This window comes from Xiphophorus hellerii, chromosome 16 (assembly GCF_003331165.1).
Source record: "Xiphophorus hellerii strain 12219 chromosome 16, Xiphophorus_hellerii-4.1, whole genome shotgun sequence".
Lineage (NCBI taxonomy): Eukaryota > Metazoa > Chordata > Actinopteri > Cyprinodontiformes > Poeciliidae > Xiphophorus > Xiphophorus hellerii.
The window spans coordinates 8,470,509-8,491,104 of NC_045687.1; the positions used below are offsets into that span (position 1 = coordinate 8,470,509).

General features: G+C 41.9%; 1 protein-coding gene across 4 annotated transcripts in view; it reads right to left on the reverse strand.

The window, feature by feature from the left end:
- The window catches only part of kdm8 (lysine (K)-specific demethylase 8), a 25,565-nt gene extending 11,090 nt beyond the window's left edge, over positions 1-14,475 (reverse strand). For all 4 annotated transcript variants that reach the window (XR_004342356.1, XR_004342355.1, XR_004342357.1 and 1 more), the window contains exons 1-5: positions 14,391-14,475; positions 8,948-9,426; positions 7,023-7,195; positions 3,068-3,200; positions 2,914-2,979 (exon numbers count right to left, since the gene is read on the reverse strand). Coding sequence is in view for 1 of the 4 variants with exons in the window: in XM_032586991.1 (XP_032442882.1) it covers positions 2,914-2,979; positions 3,068-3,200; positions 7,023-7,195; positions 8,948-9,403 (828 nt within the window). In the remaining 3 variants the exon portion in view is untranslated. The remainder of the gene's footprint in view (positions 1-2,913; positions 2,980-3,067; positions 3,201-7,022; positions 7,196-8,947; positions 9,427-14,390) is intronic.
- Between the last annotated feature and the right edge of the window lie 6,121 nt (positions 14,476-20,596).

Sequence of the window (20,596 nt, forward strand, 5' to 3'; positions counted from 1 at the left end):
CATTGTTGTGGAAGAATTTTGGCACACTCTTCTTCTGCTGAATTGTTTTAGCACAAGCACATTGAACACCGATTCATTTTTGAGTGAAGGTCACAGCATCTCAATTGGATTTAATTCGAGACTTTGACTGGTAGCTCCAAAATCGGAATTTGTTTTTCTGAGTCACTCGGGGTTTAACGTGCTTGTGTGCTTTGCATCTTTATGCTGCTGTATAACCACTTGAGCTTAAGACCACAACCAGATGGTTCATGATTCCATCAATTACAGCAGATCACTCGGGTCCTAAAGAAGAAAAGTGGCCCCAGACTGTCACTTCTTCTTCTTGTTTAATGGAGGTTGGCCTCCAATGTAATGGTGCATTACTGCCACCACCTGCTCAGAGGGCAGGTTAGGTAGAAGATTACAGTCTGAAACATGTTCTCTTAAACAAAGCATACACATACACATACACACAAAACAGCATAAGGGTCTCAGATGACTTTTTAAAATGCCTTTGGTGTAATTCCAGACATAACAGGATGCAGATCTTTAAAAAGTTGCAGTGATTTAGATATCACTTGGTTCCTGAATGAGTTGTTGATTTGTACATGGACTAATTTTAGCAGTCGGATCACGCTTGTGAAGATTTGCCACCATTTCTTGTTTTCGCCACTTGTTAACAACTACCACCACGCTGGCTTGTTGCAGTACTAAAGCTTTAGAATTGGCTTTGCAAGCATTTCCAAACTGATAACTTTGTTTCTCATCTATTCTTGGATGTCTTTAAGTCAGGGCACGATGTGTTGTAATCATGTCTGGGTGTGATGAGTGAATGTCAACCCATTATATTTCTAATAGATTTGATTAATTATATATAATTAATCATAATAATTATATATTATTATGTACCTTGTTAATTCGGTACATAATTTAACAGGAGTGTTGTATTTAGATACTGTAGTTTATAAAAAGCAACTATTGAGAAATGCATTCTGTATTTTCTTGCACAACGTTTCTCCAATATTACAATTGGTTTCACAATCTGAAACATTTAGGTGTGAAAAGAAGAAATCTGTCGGACAGCAAACACTTTCTCACAGCACTGCATATGGATTGCAGTTGTCATGGCAATATCAATGTGTGCAAAACCACGTTTGTGAGGAACTGTTGAAATAATAATGAAATAATCGGTAGGCTATAAGATTGTAGAAGCTGTGCAATAAAACTTTAATAATGTATTCCGAGTCCTGGACGCCCACAGTTGCTATAGATCCAGATATAGTGACCAAAATCAGAAAAAGCAAGAAAAGTGGTTAGGATGCTTGGATGGCGGAAAAATGAAGTATTAGTGATATTATCAACAATAATATCCCAATGTCATGTTTTACTAATGTCATGCAGACCTACTTAGTTTTTGACTTTGGGATATATTTTTATAGCTCTAAAAATAATAACTCCATGTGCAAAATTTGATGACTCCTAATTATGGACTTTTTATCATAATATCACAGAAGAATTTTTATGAAGCTCAATATTAAATAGTGTAAGAAAGAAACCGTCCCACAATGTTTAGGTATCTTTTCTGCACTTTAAAATATTTATACAGAAACAACCAATTGTGAAAGATGCAGAGCTTTAGCTTCACTATCAATAGATGTTCTAAAAATGTCTGAAATGTATAAATGATATATGATCCCTTTGTAAAGCTCAATCTACAATGCACTACCTTGTATCAAGTTAGGTAAAAAAATATGATATAGCATAAATAAATCTTTTTATTAATATCTCATTGTGAGAGTGTCTTTGATTTGTTGCTCCTGTGCTGCCAGAAAGTGAAAAACTCTGAAAAACTTGATTGTTGCTTCCTCGCTTCAAGTTTCTTATCTACTTTGATCAAACAGCAGGTTTATCATAAATTTTTGAGAACAGGTAGCTGCTCATTGTTCTTTTAAGACGTGCCAAACAAACCAAAAATCAGGTCTTATCTATATCAGTTCACATGTTGTGAAGAAGAGAACAAGCGCCTAGACAACAAATCAACCATTTCTGGGCTCCAATTAGTATTTTCCAGGGGAAACAAACTGACGCCCTGCCAGTGATGGCTTTGGCTTTATTTTGCACAGTACTTACAGTGTCTTGTAAGAGTATCCAAAGCCATTGAATACTTGAAAACTTCAATGTGTTTTATTGGGAATTTGATGGTAGACTGTCACAAAGTTGAGTGCAATTTTGAAGCAGATTGAAAGCGATGTACCTTTTAGCTCTTTTTTAGTACAAATACACATGAGAAATGTGAGGGAAAATTTGTTTACAGGAAATTAGTAGAGCACTCATCAAATCTAGTTTTGACAGCATAAAAGAAAGGCATTATTGAAATAAACCCACAGAAACTCTGTTTTTGTTTTTTTTTGTTTTTTTTTAATGCAGAATCTGCGGTACATTTAATGGTTTTTGTAAGGAAAAAACAGAAACTCTGTTTTAAAGTTGCCACAAGATACTTAGGAAACAGCAAATGATAGGAAACAAATCTAGATTTTTTTTTTAAGTCTGCACAGTAACCTGAACACACTATCCTTACGGTGAAACATGGTGATAGTAGCATCATGCTGTGGGGATGTTAGAGGCCCAGTTCAGATGAAAATCCAGTTGAAGCTGCTCTCTATCCAATCTGACTGAGCTGATTGGAACTATTTTGCAAACAATTGGAAAAAATGTCAAATGCACCAAGCATTTATTCTGATTTCTTTGTAAAAGCCTTTGAGAACCATTCATCTTTTTTCTTGCACTTCATAGATGTGAGATACTTTAAGGTGCTCCATTGTAATGTTGCATAGTTCAAGGGCAAGAAATATCTTTGCAACACATTGCATAAAACAGATAACACCTAGAGGATAAGAAGGCAACTACGACAATTTATCAACATGGCACAAGTACCTGATCAAAAAGCTGATGTTGAGCGAGATAACCCACAGCTTTGTGATCACTCTCAGACTCTTGAACCTGGGAAGCAAAAGACATGGACTAATAACTCTTATTACCCCTAATTAAATTTTTAATGTGGGCTTAAAACAAAAAAAGACACACTCACTTTATTCAAAATGTATTTGTCGATGAACTCATTGACGGTAAGCAGTGTTTGTGACCAGTCCTCGTCTGTATAACGGGAGCCCACCTCGACGGGAACTGTCCGGCAGCCGGCCACGGACCTCAGGTACTCGATGCTTCACAGGAGGGAGATAATAATTACTATCCTCAAAAACATACACGGCCGTTGTGATTTGAGGAGGGCACAACAGCATGGCAAAACAGCCCTTTTGGATGGGAATCATCCATCCATCCATCCATCTTCTTCCGCTTATCCGAGGTCGGGTCGCGGGGGTAGCAGCTTCAGAAGGGAGGCCCAGACTTCCCTCTCCCCAGCCACTTCTTCTAGCTCCTCCGGGGGAATCCCGAGGCGTTCCCAGGCCAGCCGAGAGACATAGTCCCTCCAGCGTGTCCTGGGTCTTCCCCGGGGCCTCCTCCCGGTGGGACGTGCCCGGAACACCTCACCAGGGAGGCGTCTAGGAGGCATCCTGACCAGATGCCCGAGCCACCTCAACTGGCTCCTCTCGATGTGAAGGAGCAGCGGCTCTACTCTGAGTCCCTCCCGGATGACTGAGCTTCTCACCCTATCTCTAAGGGAGAGCCCAGCCACCCTACGGAGAAAACCCATTTCGGCCGCTTGTATCCGCGATCTCGTTCTTTCGGTCATGACCCAAAGCTCATGACCATAGATGAGGGTGGGAACGTAGATCGACCGGTAAATTGAGAGCTTCGCTTTTTGGCTCAGCTCTCTCTTCACCACGACGGACCGGTACAGCGCCCGCTTGACAGCAGACGCTGCGCCAATCCGCCTGTCGATCTCCCGCTCCCTTCTTCCCCCATTCGTGAACAAGATCCCGAGATACTTAAACTCCTCCACTTGGGGCAGGACACCCCCCCTGACCCGGAGAAGGCACTCTACCCTTTTCCGGCTCAAGACCATGGCCTCGGATTTGGAGGCACTGATCCTCATCCCGGCCGCGTCACACTCGGCTGCGAACCGCTCCAGCGAGAGCTGCAGATCACGATCTGATGAAGCCAAAAGGACCACATCGTCTGCAAAAAGCAGAGATGAGATCCTAAGGCCACCAAATCGGATCCCCTCAACACCTTGGCTGCGCCTAGAAATTCTGTCCATGAAAGTGATGAACAGAATCGGTGACAAAGGGCAGCCCTGGCGGAGTCCAACTCTCACCGGAAACGAGCCCGACTTACTGCCGGCAATGCGGACCAGACTCTGACACCGGTCATACAGGGACCTGACAGCCCGTATCAAAGGGCCCGGTACCCCATACTCCCGGAGAACCCCCCACAGGGCTCCCCGAGGGACACGGTCGAACGCCTTCTCCAGGTCCACAAAACACATGTAGACTGGTTGGGCGAACTCCCATGCACCCTCCAGGACCCTGCCGAGGGTGTAGAGCTGGTCCAGCGTTCCACGACCAGGACGAAAACCACACTGCTCTTCCTGAATCCGAGGTTCGACTATCCGACGGACCCTCCTCTCCAGGACCCCTGAATAGACCTTGCCAGGGAGGCTTAAGAGTGTGACCCCTCTATAATTGGAGCACACCCTCCGGTCCCCCTTTTTGAACAGGGGGACCACCACCCCAGTCTGCCAATCCAGGGGAACTGCCCCCGATGTCCATGCGACATTGCAGAGTCGCGTCAACCAACACAACCCTACAACATCCAGAGCCTTAAGAAACTCCGGGCGGATCTCATCCACCCCCGGGGCCCTGCCACCGAGGAGCTTTTTAACCACCTCGGCGACCTCGTCCCCAGAGATTGGAGAGCCTAACCCAGAGTCCCCAGGCTCCGCTTCCTCAGTGGAAGGCATGTTGGTGGGATTGAGGAGGTCTTCGAAGTACTCTGCCCACCGGCCCACAACGTCCCGAGTAGAGGTCAGCAGCACACCATCCCCACTATAAACAGTGTTGGTGCTGCACCGCTTCCCCCCCCTGAGACGCCGGATGGTGGACCAGAATCGCCTCGAAGCCGTACGGAAGTCTTTCTCCATGGCCTCTCCAAACTCCTCCCACGCCCGGGTTTTTGCCTCAGCAACCGCCCGAGCCGCATGCCGCTTCGCCCGCCGGTACCCATCAGCTGCTTCCGGAGTCCCACAGGCCAAAAAGGCCCGATAGGACTCCTTCTTCAGCCTGACGGCATCCCTCACCGAAGGTGTCCACCAGCGGGTTCGAGGGTTGCCGCCGCGACAGGCACCGACAACCTTGCGGCCACAGCTCCGATCGGCCGCCTCGACAATGGAGGCACGGAACACGGTCCACTCAGACTCCATGTCCCCCACCTCCCCCGGGACGTGTTCGAAGTTTTGCCGGAGATGGGAGTTAAAGCTCCGTCTCACAGGGGATTCCGCCAGACGTTCCCAGCAGACCCTCACAACACGTTTGGGCCTGCCAGGTCTGACCGGCTTTCGCCCCCACCACCGGAGCCAACTCACCACCAGGTAGTGGTCAGTGGACAGCTCCGCACCTCTCTTCACCCGAGTGTCCAAGACATACGGCCGCAGATCCGATGAAACGATGACAAAGTCGATCATCGAACTGCGGCCTAGGGTGTCCTGGTGCCAAGTGCACATATGGACACCCTTATGCTTGAACATGGTGTTCGTTATGGACAATCCATGGCGAGCACAGAAGTCCAGCAACAGAACACCGCTCGAGTTCAGGTCGGGCGGGCCGTTCCTCCCAACCACGCCCCTCCAGGTCTCACTGTCATTGCCCACGTGAGCGTTGAAGTCCCCCAGCAGAACAAGGGAGTCCCCAGGAGGAGCACTCTCCAGTACCCCCTCTAAGGACTCCAAAAAGGGTGGGTAATCTGAACTGTCGTTCGGCCCGTAAGCACAAACGACAGTCAGAACCCGTCCCCCCACCCGTAGGCGGAGGGATGCTACCCTCTCGTTCACCGGGGTAAACCCCAACGTACAGGCGCCGAGATGGGGAGCAACAAGTATGCCCACTCCTGCCCGACGCCTCTCACCTTGGGCAACTCCAGAGTGGAAGTATGTCCAGCCCCTCTCAAGGAGACTGGTTCCAGAACCAGAGCCGTGCGTCGAGGTGAGACCGACTATTTCTAGCCGGAACCTCTCGACCTCACGCACTAGCTCCGGCTCCTTCCCCACCAGAGAGGTGACATTCCACGTCCCACGACCCCAATGATGAAGGAAAACTTTGGACTTGGTGTTCCCTCGCCCGGACGCGGGTCACCGGGGCCCCACTCTGGAGCCAGGCCTGGAGGGGGGGCACGATGGCGAGCGTCTGGTGGCCGGGCTTTTACCCATGGAGCCCGGCCGGGCTCAGCCCGAAGAGGAAACATGGGCCCCCCCTCCCATGGGCCCACCACCCGTGGGAGGGGCCAAAGGGGTCGGGTGCAGTGTGGGATGGGTGGCAGCAGAGGGAGGGGACCCTGGCGGTCCGATCCTCGGTTGCAGAAACTGGATGGGAATCAGACGACCATTTTGATTTTTCCTATTAAAAATCAGAGTGAGCAGCGGAAAAATGATGACCTGAAATGATTTAGAAGAATCACAGATGTTTAGATGAATTAAGCAAACTGTGCTCAGTTTATTGTCTAAATTCTTACTTATTTAAGTCAAAGTAAGCTAAAACTCTCATTTTTATATCTTCCAGACTGAGTTTGTGTGTTATGTGTTAGTTATCCTTCTATTTGAGAGTACTCCAGATTTCCCGTCCACTCAGCCCAACAAGAGCTCTCAGCTCTTGCGATAAGTATATATCAGTCTGATTACTTTGCTGGACTGAATGTAACTGCAGGATAATGTTAATAATAAAAGCTTATTTTGACGGCCTAAATTAAAATCCTTCAGACAATAATTTAGGTGTACTTTCAGATGAAATCATCTGAAGATGAAAATGTACAGCGATGTACCATCAAGAGACACAATATTTAGCTGAAAATGCGTAGATTCTGAGAAAACAAACCTCCAGGGATGGTTGTTGAGGGCAGGCCAGTGGTCAATTATCCCCTCTAAAATCACTGGTTTGAGGGGAAGGAGGTAGTTTGCATTGAAGCTTTCCAGTGAAGGACACTTAATTCTGGGAACTGACAACTCGTCTTTGATTAGACCAACATGTGGGCTTGCAATCTTCCTTTTCTGTTAATAACGGCAGAGAGAGAAAAAAAAAAGTAATACAAGGTCAGTTTAAACTTCAGAGGATACTTACCGAAAAGGATTGAGTGTTTCAGACATTTCACTGAATGGTTTGTTATAATCTCAGCTAGTTTTAAGAGCTGTGCTTTCAGTTTTTTATTTTATTTTACCGTAATGAAAATACATTTGATGTCATTGAAAGCTGAAATAGCAATGAAAAACATGTTTGAATTAGAATAATATACCGCACTCTCCACATTCACTGGAGACGTCTGTAGAAAAAAAAAAAAAAATAGATGAATGAATAAAATAAAGATATTTCTCAGAGTGAGTATACACACAGAGAGTGATATCTGACCATTCCTCCTCTGGGTCCTCTCCAACTCTCTCTTCTCTTCAGCTCAGCTCACAGGTTTTCTAAAGGATTTAAGTTTGAGGACCTAAAATGGTGGTCATGAAAAAAAGGCTGATTTTCTGTTTGGTGAACGCATTCTGTGTTTATTTGGCCATCTGTTTTACCCATTTTCAGTTTTCTGAAAACGTCCATGAGTTACATAATAATATTAAAAACGTCCTGGTTTTACAAAGAGTTCCTGGTGCCATGCACTCTAACAAAGTTCCAACCTTTGCAAGCAAAACAGGCTCACACCACCATAGATTGTCCATATTAGTGAAGAGTGAATAATAAAATTATGCAACATGTTTTTCAACATTTGGAGTTGTTGTTCCAAAACGCTTCATTTTAATCTCATCTGAGAGAAAGCGTTCAGCTAACTTTACTTTTATGTTTGTGATGGCAGTCCACACCAGCTTTTTACTGGTATGGATAGCAAACAACCAGTTGGCATGAAGTTAGAATATTATGGTTGTTATGGAGACATGGTGAGCCCAAAACTCAACTCTTTGCTTCAGTTCTCTAACTGTAAGTTTTAGAGATATTTTTTACTTTTATATCTCATTAAGCATCATCCTTCCTCTGTATGGCTGACAGATAATCATGGGTCCTCATCCAGCTACGTTTCTCACAGTTACAGTTATTTTAACCTTTTAAGTTAAAGTTTAAATTGATATAAGCAAGTGGAGATGAGAAAATTATTTCTTTCTTCTCATGATCAACATATAACCCGTGTGTTCTCTAGTCTTACTCTTAAGAATAGCCAAAAGAGATAAGCTTCTGTTTCATGTCATATTTATAACCCAATAAAAATAGAATATACTATAAACAGAGTTTAATTGTTAATTAAAAGTTTTTGATTAATTTAAATATAAAGACATGCTTCAGTTGAATTTATTTTATAGGAATTGTTAAGGTGGCAATGATTGTGGTGCAGTAAAATAACAATTATTTCTTCATGTGAGATTTTTTTTCCTTCCACTAAAACATTGGACCTAGATGAAAAATATTGATTTGAATGCACTTTTACTACAAAAGTATGTGATTGCAATAAAAATTTGACTTTACCTTCAGGCCTTTTCTTTAACAGGGTGATGATAAGTGTGGAGGTGGTTGTAACTAGACGAAGCTGATTCCAGGTTTTTTTTTTTTTCTTATATTTATTTTAATACCTCTCAATACAAGAAGCTGATGACGGTTGTTTCAGCCTTAATATGTGGGCTGTTTGAGATGCCATGGTATACTTTAAAATGTGTAATCAAGAAAAGAAGTCAAACTCCTCGGAGTCTAAACACAGTGGTCTGACCTTTCAGTATTAAAATGTAAGAAAAAAGGGACGTGTGGAAAAGAAGACAACAAACCTTTGCCTCGATGTTTTCATGATTATCTCCTCCTTTAGCCAATGTCCTTATTTCCCTTTGCAGAATTCGAACAATGACCTGAAGTATATTTTCCATGATGGCCGCGCCCATCAGCAAACCCATGTCACATGTCCTGATGGCCTGCAAGATCTCCTCCTCTGATGGACTTCCTCGGCAGATCGCGGCTGCTTTGAACAGGCAGCCATACGAGTAAACCCGCCTCCACTCTTTGTCCACATGGCGCCATGTTCCCATGTTAAGTCTCTCCCATGAATAGTCCAAAATGATCTGAGCAGTGAGAATTCGGCTGGCGCTCGTCGTGTCGACGTACAGCTGCTGCCGGGCCCGTTCCAGCATCTCCACCACGCTTAACACCACTTTATCACTAAACTGCAGCGGAAACTGTTCTTCATTAGGAGGCAGGGTGGCTGAGATTTTTGTCCACAAAGATGCCATGGACGAGATGAATGTTCTACGCTCTGAAAGATGGAGAAAAACAGTAAAAGTGAAGCAATGACCCAAAAGAAATTCTAATCTAAACTAAAGTTGCATCCACACACTGCAGAGTCTGTCTTGGAACACGTTGATGCATTTTTGTTCAGACAAAAGCTGGAACATTATGTGGTTTGGCAGGTTGTGGGCCCATCAGTGTAGCAATCTGCAAAAACCTGCCACACACATACAGCCTCACTGCTGCAGGGAAACAGACGTTGTACACAATTTCCTAACTGGCAAACACAAAACACAGGTGAGGACAGCGTGAGCCAGGACCGCACGTGTGACACATGAACAATGACGACAGTTTGCAGCGCGGAAATGCCAACACTGCCTCTGTGTTGCTCCATCCATACTCGGACGCTCTCTGCTTCCCGTAGAAGCTGCCAACACATAAGCACCTCATTTATTTTTACGTGGAAACAGAACCGTGTGAACCCAGAAGCGGGCTGAACTCATCAAAATGAATAATTGTGTTTATTAAACCACATGTCTAAGGGATGATGTTGGCCTCCAGCAGCTCTCAGATTTTTACACATTCACATGAACAGAGACACTAAAGCCAAATAATAATAAAACACAAACATCAAGAAGCAAAAACTAAGAGGCTATTTATACAGTCACTCAATCTCCTCTAGAGGTGAAATTGTTGCGGTATCAGGTCACAGAATATTGAGCATGTGGACACTACACATGGTAACAAATCACACTACTGCTTTGTGTGTTTACCTAAACTATCTATTTAATACTATCAGAGGCAAGCAGAAGGGAATAATTGTGAACCCTAAACCCCTAAAACATCTGATCTACCTCCTCATTGCCTGCATGAGAAAGAAACCTTGGAGAACTACTACTAACAGTTCTCATCATCTTTAGTCACTTTCAACTTATCTAGTCTGTGAGGTGCTAAAAAGCAACGTTTGGTGAAAACTTTTGTATTCTATTAGCTTTCTTAATTCACCAAAATGACTAAACCATAGTAACAAAATTAACTCCTGTTTTATTATGTCTTCTTTTATTTAACTTAACTTGTATACTGTCAAGAAAATCCGAGCTCATCCCACTTCCCCATGCTGGAGATTTTAGTTTAACAGTAATAATAAATAAAGTTATCTTTAAAATGAATCACTCAAGTGACATCAAGGCCCAACAGTAGACTTAGGTGTCAATAAAATAAATCTGGTTGTGTGTGTTGTTTTTGTCTAAAGCAAACTTTGCTTTAATTCTACTTTTTTCTATCTAATCATAAGAAATCATAGTCAGACAGAGAGATTCATGAAACAGGAAAAGCAGGTTTCCTGGAAAAAGAGGAAGTAAGTTTCCAGCCTGCAGATTTATAAAAATAGCTGAGACTATTCCTTATTTTAAAGGTTAAAGTTTTAAAGAATGAAATCTAAACATTTTGAGTAATTTCATAAGATTCAAAGTAAAATACTTATATTAATATTGGTTTACTTGTAATAATACTTACACTTACATTTGTGGGAACACTTACAAGAAAAACAAGTAACTGTAACTTTGGTATCAAATAATTAGAATCATGGATTATTCTTGGTTTCTTTTCAGAAAAACATCTGTAATAACTCACATTAGGATTATAATAAGGATAATTAATAGGTTATGGTTATAAAATCATAAATGAATGATAAATCAGAGAAGCTGAAGAAAATAAATGTGATATAAGTTATGGTTATAAAATTATAAATGAATGCTAAATCAGAGAAGCTAAAGAAAATAAATGTGATATAAATGTGATTTTTACATTGAACTTGAAATGGTGTAAGAGGGTGTAACTGCAATTAAACATCACTGATATGTTGGAGGTAGAGAGTAGGTGAAAGGTGAAAGGCAAGGAACTAACAGGAGAGCAGAGATGATCAACGCCTTATTTAGGTAAAAGGTTGTGCAGGCAATGGACATAGGAGGTTGAGCAACCCTGACATTAGCACAGACATCAGGAAATGTCTGTAAGACAGTGATGGATATGAGATCATCTGTCTGAGCAGTCAGAAACCCTATAAAAGGTGGGTGCAAAAGAGGAACCTTTCGTTGGATCCTCCGGGCAGCTTCGAGCCAAGAGATGGACAAAGAACTCTGCAGCTGAAGAAGAGCCGGGGCCACGGAGCCGAAGACTGTCCTGCCATGAGGACCAACCCGTCAGCCCTGCAACATGTGGCTTCGAATCGCACTTCTCTCATCGGCTGGGTTCAGACCCCAAAGACAAAGATGAAGACAAAGACAAAGGCAAAGACAAAGAAGAAGAACTGGTGCCTTTTTTCCTGCCAGCACCAAGTCCTGTGTGACCTCACCATCCATGCGGAGAAGAAGCTCATCAGACCTACAGAGATCCCTGCCTTCGCTGATCAACATCTTCCTCCTGCTGCAGCACCTTCTTCATCATCAAGCCAGGTCTGGGGTTCGAAACGTCAAACTCCGTCCGTCTCTCTCAAAGGTTCCCTTTTTTTTAGTTCTCAGTATCAGCAGTAGGGAAAGATAGACTAGATGATTGATTTTACTTATTTGATTATTTCTGCTACTGAATTAAGCTGTACTGACCCTTGCAAAAATGCCTTACTAATAAAATATTTAGCATAAAGAAAATCTAAAAGATGTTGTGGACATTCAGTTAATGAGTCACCTTAAAGTTCTTTGATGGTTGTAAAATAGCTATGATGTTTGATTCTGGAGAGGAAGAAGTGTAAAATGTTTTTAAGTTGCTGGTAGCCCAAATGTAAAACGTCATCCTTGGGACTCGCCCGAGTCACTAAAACCTACCTGGTTCAATAACAAATGCAAGTTGTAAAATAGAGAACGAGCGACCGTTAACAGGTGTGCTCTGTGAAACTAGTTGGCTGTAGGCTGCTCAGTCTGGCTAATTCACAGGGGGAAGAAGGGTGGGACACCTGGATGTTGGCCGTCAGAAACCAGGCGAATCGTTTCTCGAAACCAGCTTAAACAGAGTTTACTTCAGTTCTGGGCAGGGTAAATCCCAGCAGATTTAGGAAACTCAATTAACCCGTTAGAAGGAGAGCTGGTAGCACATCTCCCCTCTCAGAAGAGGAAGCAGAGAGTGAGACAGTAGAGACAGAAGGAGGGGGGGGCGGGGGTGTTGCGCAACAACAATACATTTTTTGCCAATGAAAAGATGTTTTTATTACATCTTTATTGTGTGTTTGGTTCTTTGAATCTTTTTAATCATTCTTTTATGTGCATGCGCCAAACACAATTTTCCTCTCTGGTGGACCATACAGACGTATTCTGTTGTGATCTATTGAACAATTATGGTCAAACAATAAAAAGACTTAACAGTTCACAAAAAATTCCTCAATTCAGAAAATGTATTAGTGATCCATAAATCAATTAGACAGTGAACAAAATAGTTTTTCCCTTCACTGGGGACCATCATATCAAATTAAATATGGATCGATTATCAAGTATAACAAGACTTTAATAAATTATCATTTCAAAATTTGTGAAATTATCTGTCACACTGTTCCTACTTTTTGCCCTCAGTACAGGTAAATAAAATTCATTTAGAGCCACAAATGTTCCATAACCTTTTGTGAAAAAAACAGTATTTTTTTTTTCATAAATCTATACTGTTGGAAATATGTCATTTTTAAAAGAATCACCATTTCATTATTGAGTTTTAAAGCAAAAAAAACACACAAAAAACTAAAACATTTACATAAAGAGCATTGATACATTTTCTTTTATGGGATGTGGATGTTTGTGGAAAATTACTTAAAGAAAAACAGTTTCCAATGCCATAATGGAAACAATATATATATTACTGATGCCTGTGTCATTCTGCTGTGGAAATTCAATGTCTGATTTATTCCACGCAAAAAAATAAAATAAAATAAGCTGCAAAAGCTGCATTTATTATGTATATATGTCTAGAAATTTGTTTGTTCTGCACATTTTAAGTTAAATTATTATGTGTCAGCATCGAAAGTCCACAGAGCCACTTGAGGTGCTGGAACTGCAGGTTGCAGGGCCCAGTCCACGGAATCAGTTTTTTCTGGCTGTATGCAACACAGTAACACAAAGAAGCCCTCCCTCTACCTGTTGCTATGCACTGCTAATCAGCTGGATGAAAGTATGACTCAACACCTTTCCCTTGCTTAAACAAAAGGAAAGACTGTCTTAAACAGTTCAAGAAACTGCAGTTTTTCCCTGGGAATTAAGGGAGTCACTAATCGTTATAGAGCTGTTTTGAAACTGCATTCTTATTACTGCAATAATCAGTACATTCGATTATTTTGCATCATCAGGAATACTCTTTGTGAGTAAGTAAGTGATACTTTAAAGCCATGGTATGGATATTCAAGGTTATGAAACTATGAGAATCTCATACTGATCTTTATTCTTTGTCTATTAAGCACTGGGAAACTCATTTATTTTGTTTGTGCCAGTTATTTAAATAAAATAAAACATTAAGTTCTTATTTTTCTGTCTTTGAATACATGCATTTCGTTTTGAATTTGTGTTTAGATTTAAGGTTATAGAAATTATACCTTAATGCATTATGACGATGTGGATTATTTTCATTTACAAATAATCCTCTTCATTTACTGTCAAGTTCACAACTACTAAAGTTACAACAACAAAAAAACTTTAAAAAATTTCAGAAATAATCTCTAGGAATTCTGATAAATCCCTAAATCTTATGTTAGTACAAAAGGGGCCAGGATTGTAAGAGTTTGACTCAAAGCAATGAAGAAGCAAGAAAAACGTTTTATTTTCGCCTATTAAAGCACCATAATCTTTCGTGATAAAAGAAAGCCTATTTAAAATCAACTAACGTTTGAAAAAGAGTTGACGTTTAGCTTGAGTTAATATAAGGAGCGGTAAAAAAAGATTGTAAGAATGCTTCCTAAAGCAAACTTCTGCTTAAAAATATTAATATTTCATTCGAACATAGCTAACTAAGGTCAATATTTACCTCTTATTGCCTCGTATACAGTGTAAATTCCATCATAATCTGGACTGCGAAGCACAGCTCGGCTGCGGGTGACACAGCAAAAACATTCCGTCAGGAAACTTGAACACCACGAAATATTGGTTCCGTGCTGCTATTAAAGTTGGAAATATCCAAATTAGAAGTTATGAAGTCAGAAAATCTGTTATTAACATTACTGAGAGTGTGTAAAAATTATATATTATATGCCCTTCTTTAGGTTTAGAAAAAAAGCTAATATTAATTCACTATGTGGTCTCTATGACCATGCTCACATATGAAAGTAACAGACATAGAAGTGTGTGAAGCCAGACTGGCCCTGGAAAAAATTTCATTTTGCAACGTGATGAGAAGACTGCAGGAAACATTCCTTCCATCAGGAAAAACCACAAACTGAATTCACACTCACACTTGTTTGGCATGTGTGGGCAGTTTCCTACTATCTATACACTCACCCACATCACACTCCCACACAGTTGCATTTGTCCACGTCTTAGTCTTCGTGTAGCAGCATGGGAAATCTGTTCATTCCTCTCTACCGAGGTCTGTCTTTTCACTTTTGTTGACCAAATGTAGCCGAGCCCAGTCAGCTGAAACTAGTCACAGCTCTGGTGGTGACAGCACATCCTCATTAACATACATGTTGACACCGATGCATCTGTCTCAACAGGTGGACAAGCCTGTCTCATAGCTGTATTGCACTGAGATAACTCCCGTCATGATAAATGATGGCAAAACTGTTAGACAAACATTTGCTTTCCTCTTCCTTCCAAACGAGACTCCAGCTGCTCATGATGTATTGTGCAAATATAGATATTCCTCGAAGACTTGCAGATTTGTGTCTGCTCACGTGAAGCTGAAACAATAATCAGATTTGTCCTTTTGATATCTCATAGGTATTTTCTTTTTAATCTTTTGTATTCCTCTACCTTTCCTTTCCACCCACAGAGATGTGGCATGAACAAACACGATAGGAAATCTTCATTGGGGGAACTCTAGAATCTATAAACCCAGAGCACTATTATCAAATGCCAAACACTCTGTGAAATTCAAATAATCTCGGTGGAAATCGCTGAGCTACTCTTGTATGTAAGGCAGACAGAAACAAGAGAGTCACGCTGCCTTTCCAGGAATCTCTGGGGATTTTAAGACGCTTCAAGCATTTCTATTCACTTTCACTGTGTAAACATTCAGAATCCTAGTGACTCAATGTACTATTCATTTGCTTTTATGGAGGTTAGACATTACTGTGATGAGCACAATGTCAGCTTGTTCACTGAGTTTTATTACAGTTTTGCTAATGTCTTTGGCAAAAAATATCAAAAACAGCAACAATTGCTACTCTACATGCAATAAAAAAGAATAAAAACTTATTTAAGCTTTTAGAATCTAAATTAAAGTTATGCTGGTGTAGGTTCTCAGTCATCCAAGCTATGACAATCCTTAGTGCTTAAGCAGAAGGCAGCCAACTTGTTTCTCTAAGATGTTTTGCTTCTCATACTTCCCCAGTTCTCATAATTGAATAGGAATTGTTAGAACTAGGATTACATTTAGGTTTTGTCCTGGAATAAAAAGGGATGCAAAAACCTTCATGCCTGTAGTGCAGCTAAGAAAGGCTACTACAAAACGTGTGTTTGTCCTCATATTATACACTGAAACACCAGGTCTGCGCTGGTCAAACATGTTTTCTTTATTACACTGTATGGGGGAAAACCTCACACCATAATGCGAATGCTGTGTATGTCCAAATCTGCTTGTGTGAGCTGCTGAAGGGGGTCCCAGCAGGAGAACCAATGCATTATTCACACACGTTATACTGTGGTTGTAAGACAGTGTGGGGCCGAGCTGAAGGTCACAAGTCTGACAACTCTGTCCCTCGCTGTGCTGTCAGGACCAACTTCATGCACAGAGGTCAGTAACCTTTCTCCCGTTTTATCTGGAGGCAGGTGAGGAATCATTGTTCCTCCCAAAGCCCTGGTGGGAGGAAGACTGGTGTCTTTCAGAGGATATATTAGGATTTAATTTTTAATTATTGTGAGCAATTGCATCTTTTTTTTTTCCCCCTCCAGGGGGTCTTTTGTGGGCTCTAGTGTCCCTTATATGAAAGTAGGCTGACAGGAAATCAAATATCGCTGGGTCCAGAAATCGAACCCGCGACGGCCGCGTCGAGGACTCAAGGCCTCCAAACGTGGGTCGCGCTATCCCCTACACCACCACAGCAAGCCCTTCAATTGCATCTTTTAAGGTCATGAGAATTTTATAAAATCTTTTTTAAAATAAAGGTATTGAAGCAAAGACAACACACAGAAAAATAACAAGATCCAAAGTCCAGAAACAAGATATCCAAAGCCCAAAGTAGACTTAAAGATAATTTAGTTTTGGCAAAAATGCATTTAGATGTTCCTTAACAGTGCTTTGAATTCCATCCATCATCCTCCTCTTACCTGAGCTCAGGTTCCTTGCGTCCAAGAAAACCAACAAGGCTCATTCTGCGGAATCCAGGGGAGTTTCCCGACCAGAGGGTTAATATAGTTCCTACAAATGAGCTCTGGGTCTATTTCCAGTAGGCTGTGAATGAAAAACCTCCAACTGCAGGCACCCAGGAGGCATTCTCATAAGACTCCCAAACCGCTTCAATGGACTGCCTTCAATGTGGATAAGCAGTGGCTCTTTTTAGACCTTTCATGCATAAATTATAATGCACACATGATTTCATTATTTCCAGGAATGAAAAATACACTTTGAAAATCTTATTTTTAAACACGTACTTCTTAGAGAGCTTATCTACATGTCTGTTCAGATGAAAAAAATATGGTTTAATAAGACTGGCATACATACACTGACTTGACTTAGTAATACTATTCACAGTGAAATTTATAAAATGGCATTAAGATGTTGATGTTACGCCAGTATGGCACCATATTTTTCAATTTTCTAAAGTTGTTCATTATGCTAAAAAATACATCCCCCTGGTTCCTCATCAGCCAGTTCTCTCCAAACTCTTTGTTTTTTGACTCATTAGACCCTCCCTGTTGAATTGTGTTTTCTAGCACAGCTCTGGACAAAGAGGAAATGACAGGTATTCTGCATGTGTTATGTCTCTCCCTGGTGGTATTTGCAACCTCCTCTGCATGTCAGTGTTCTGCAAAGGTCTACTAATGAGCTATTATTTGAGAGAACTGAACATTCAGGATACCTTCCCCCATGAGGACTGACTCTGGACACTCTTGCTTCGTAAGTAATGTCAAAATCATCATCCTCAGTTTGACTTAGATATTAGCTCAGCTACCGAGCATTTCTAAGAATAAATGGTAGAAGTACTGGTCAAAATGTAGTAAAATATGATCAAAAATGCATGTAATCCACTTTAACAAAAAGGTAATTTGTCGCAGTTTCTCCCAGCATGCAACTTGTTTTTAAATTGTGACCTGTAGGGAGCAGTCTAGCTTTTTTCCCAATCAGGAACCATGGTGTAAAACTGTCAGGAACTGACTTTGCTCTTGTCTACTTTGCAACCAACTACGAACATTCGTAGCATGCACAAAATGTAATGGCCTGAAGCAGGACCATATCATTTGTAAAACGCAAAGAGAACTTTACAATTCCCATAGAACACACCTTCCTTTCCTCTCTTGCAGAAAATTATTTCAGAAATTTCCTTTTCTTTGTTTCCCCATTTAAATAAATGCCTGTTATCTATCTGAGGTTCAGTGGTAGAGCAGGTGTGACATACAATGAGGCTACAGTCCTTGATGCAGATGTCCCTGGGTTTAATTCCCAGCCCTGGGCCTTTACTGGATATCTTCTTCAACTGTTAATAAATGAAAGCCTGTGGTGTCACAAAGCGTTAGAAAAAACGGTGTGTGAATCAGTGAATGAAGGTTGTGGTATAAAAGCAGCTTGTGTGGCCTATATAGCTTGTAAAGTTCTCTAAAATTGCAGAACATTTTGCATTTAAATTGCTTTGAAGTGTGAGTTGTTGCCTGTTTTGTCTGTCTTTCTGTTGGTCTTGCAAAGAACTTTTGACCTGTTCTGTACCTTGGCTCTCTCCTGATGACTGTTGGGATAGGCTTCAGCTGGAATAAAAATTTAAAACTTTTCTCATTTTTTCAATTTCAGCAATCAGGTTTTTTGAGAGGTAAACAGCTTTGAGACAAAAGTCAAAGTAATAACATTCAAAGCACTCTGAGTCATGCAGTTGATTAAGACTTGAATACATTACTCGAAGTGCTATATATTTTTATTAAATTGTAAAATTATTCACAGTAATTCTCTGTAAAACAGTTTAATTTAATTTCACCTTGAAGTAAACTGCTTTCATTTTATGTTTTTGCAAAAAGGGTTGTGTTTTGCAGAAACACTCTGGAATCTCAGCGGTCTGACTTTGTGCAAGCGAGCAATTCATTTGGTGTTTGTCATAATTCCTTTAGAACCGAGTTTGTCTCGGCAGTGCTGTAAGTAAAACCCTCAGCAGCAGAAGCTCAGGGTTTGCCAGCAGTTAAACAGGGCAGCAGGCGCTGCACGCACTACGACTTTCAGCCGCCTCCCCCTCCCAGGGGCCCGCAAGGGTACAACCACCGGGACACCGCAGGAGGGATGTAATCACTACCATTACGCTCCAGGTGCTGCTGAAATAAAAGATGGAAACAAGCCCCTGGTGTCGTTGCCATGGCTCAGAATCCAATTAAACACTGTTTAGCTTGACACAAACTGCCAGTCGTAGCCTGTTGACTCATGAAATTATTGTCATGGCAAAATTAAACTGTTGCCACAGAGAGTTCCACGTGACCTGAACCAGTAACCGCTTGAACCACTGGTGCTCTATACTTGGATCATATAGATTTCATTGGGCATTGCTCAGCCTTGGACAGACTGAACAGTGTTGCATCTAAAATGACTATTTTTATTGTAATGTTTAAGAGGTCATCAGTTTGTTTAGAGCTGCACATTAACAACCATGGTGTCACTCCGTCCAAATTCAGAGTCACATTTATCCCCGTGGCAATTTATGCATACATAAAAGCAAGCAGCAGTTAAGGTTTTCCACATTCCTTGGGAACGAGGTAATGGATATTTGGAAATGCCCCGGGAGAGTTAACAAATGAGAGGTGTAAAGTTAAATGTCCTGTGAAATCATCAGGAGATCTGAAACAAGCTGCTTTTACAGCCTGTGGGAGGTTTCCACAGACAATTATCTCGAGCGCGCCGAGCCCTCAGCTCAGTGTGACTACAGGTCAGCGTCGCAGGTCTGCTCACTTACAGATGTTTCTGGTAAGGCAGATCCAGGGAGGATGGAGACGTCCCCTGGGTTGCCCGCAGACACACGGGCTCCCTGGCTTTCTCAGAGTGGTGTCAGCGAAACACTCCTCCTGTCCAGCCAGGTGCTCAGTTCCCGTGGCTTAATGTGGGACTTTAGAGTGCAAGCAGAGTGTCAAAACCACTTTGAATCAAATTAATGCAACCAGGTGTGGACCTGCAGTCGGGGCTCAGGTGACACCTGCTACTTCCCTTTAATTAGAGCTCAAACAGCTGTTTCAGAATCAGAGGCTTCATGGGAGCACTTGATACTGGTCACATCTGATTATTGCTCTGACCTTTGGGTAATACTGATACATGAATCAATAGCCGACAGCAGGGAAATAAATGGTTACACCTCATGTGGGAAGTAAAACAGTGTTAATGTTGATGAGCGTGTTTGCCAACTTGAATCGTCCCATGCTTCCATGTCTCCCTCGGTGTGTTTATAAAGGGAGTGTGGCACTTCTGGCGAAAACGATTTTCTTACAAATATGACTCACTTGCTAAGTAAGGTGAGGATAAAAGTGGAGGCAGTCTTCACCTCGTTATTCTAGCACTGTGAAGAATCTTCAGTGGGCTGCGAGCTCTGAGGGTAGTTTAGGTAGCTTTGATCTTTCTTGGATGCAGTAATAAGCATGGCGCAGATGAAGAGAGAGAGTATCATCCTGAAATATGAATTCCCTTTGGTTCTTTAACCGGGCTAAAAAGAGGTGGGTGGTCAGCTCCGAGGGCTCTGCGGGAAGCATGTAGCTCCTGACGGTGTGCACGTGTGAGCTCACACACGCAAGCATGGGAGCTGAGCAAAGTGGTATTACTCCAAATGTCCTTCAACCCTGCGGCTTTTCAAACTGTGCCTGCAAGCCTGTAAATCTGAGAGCCATAAGGTGGAGGAT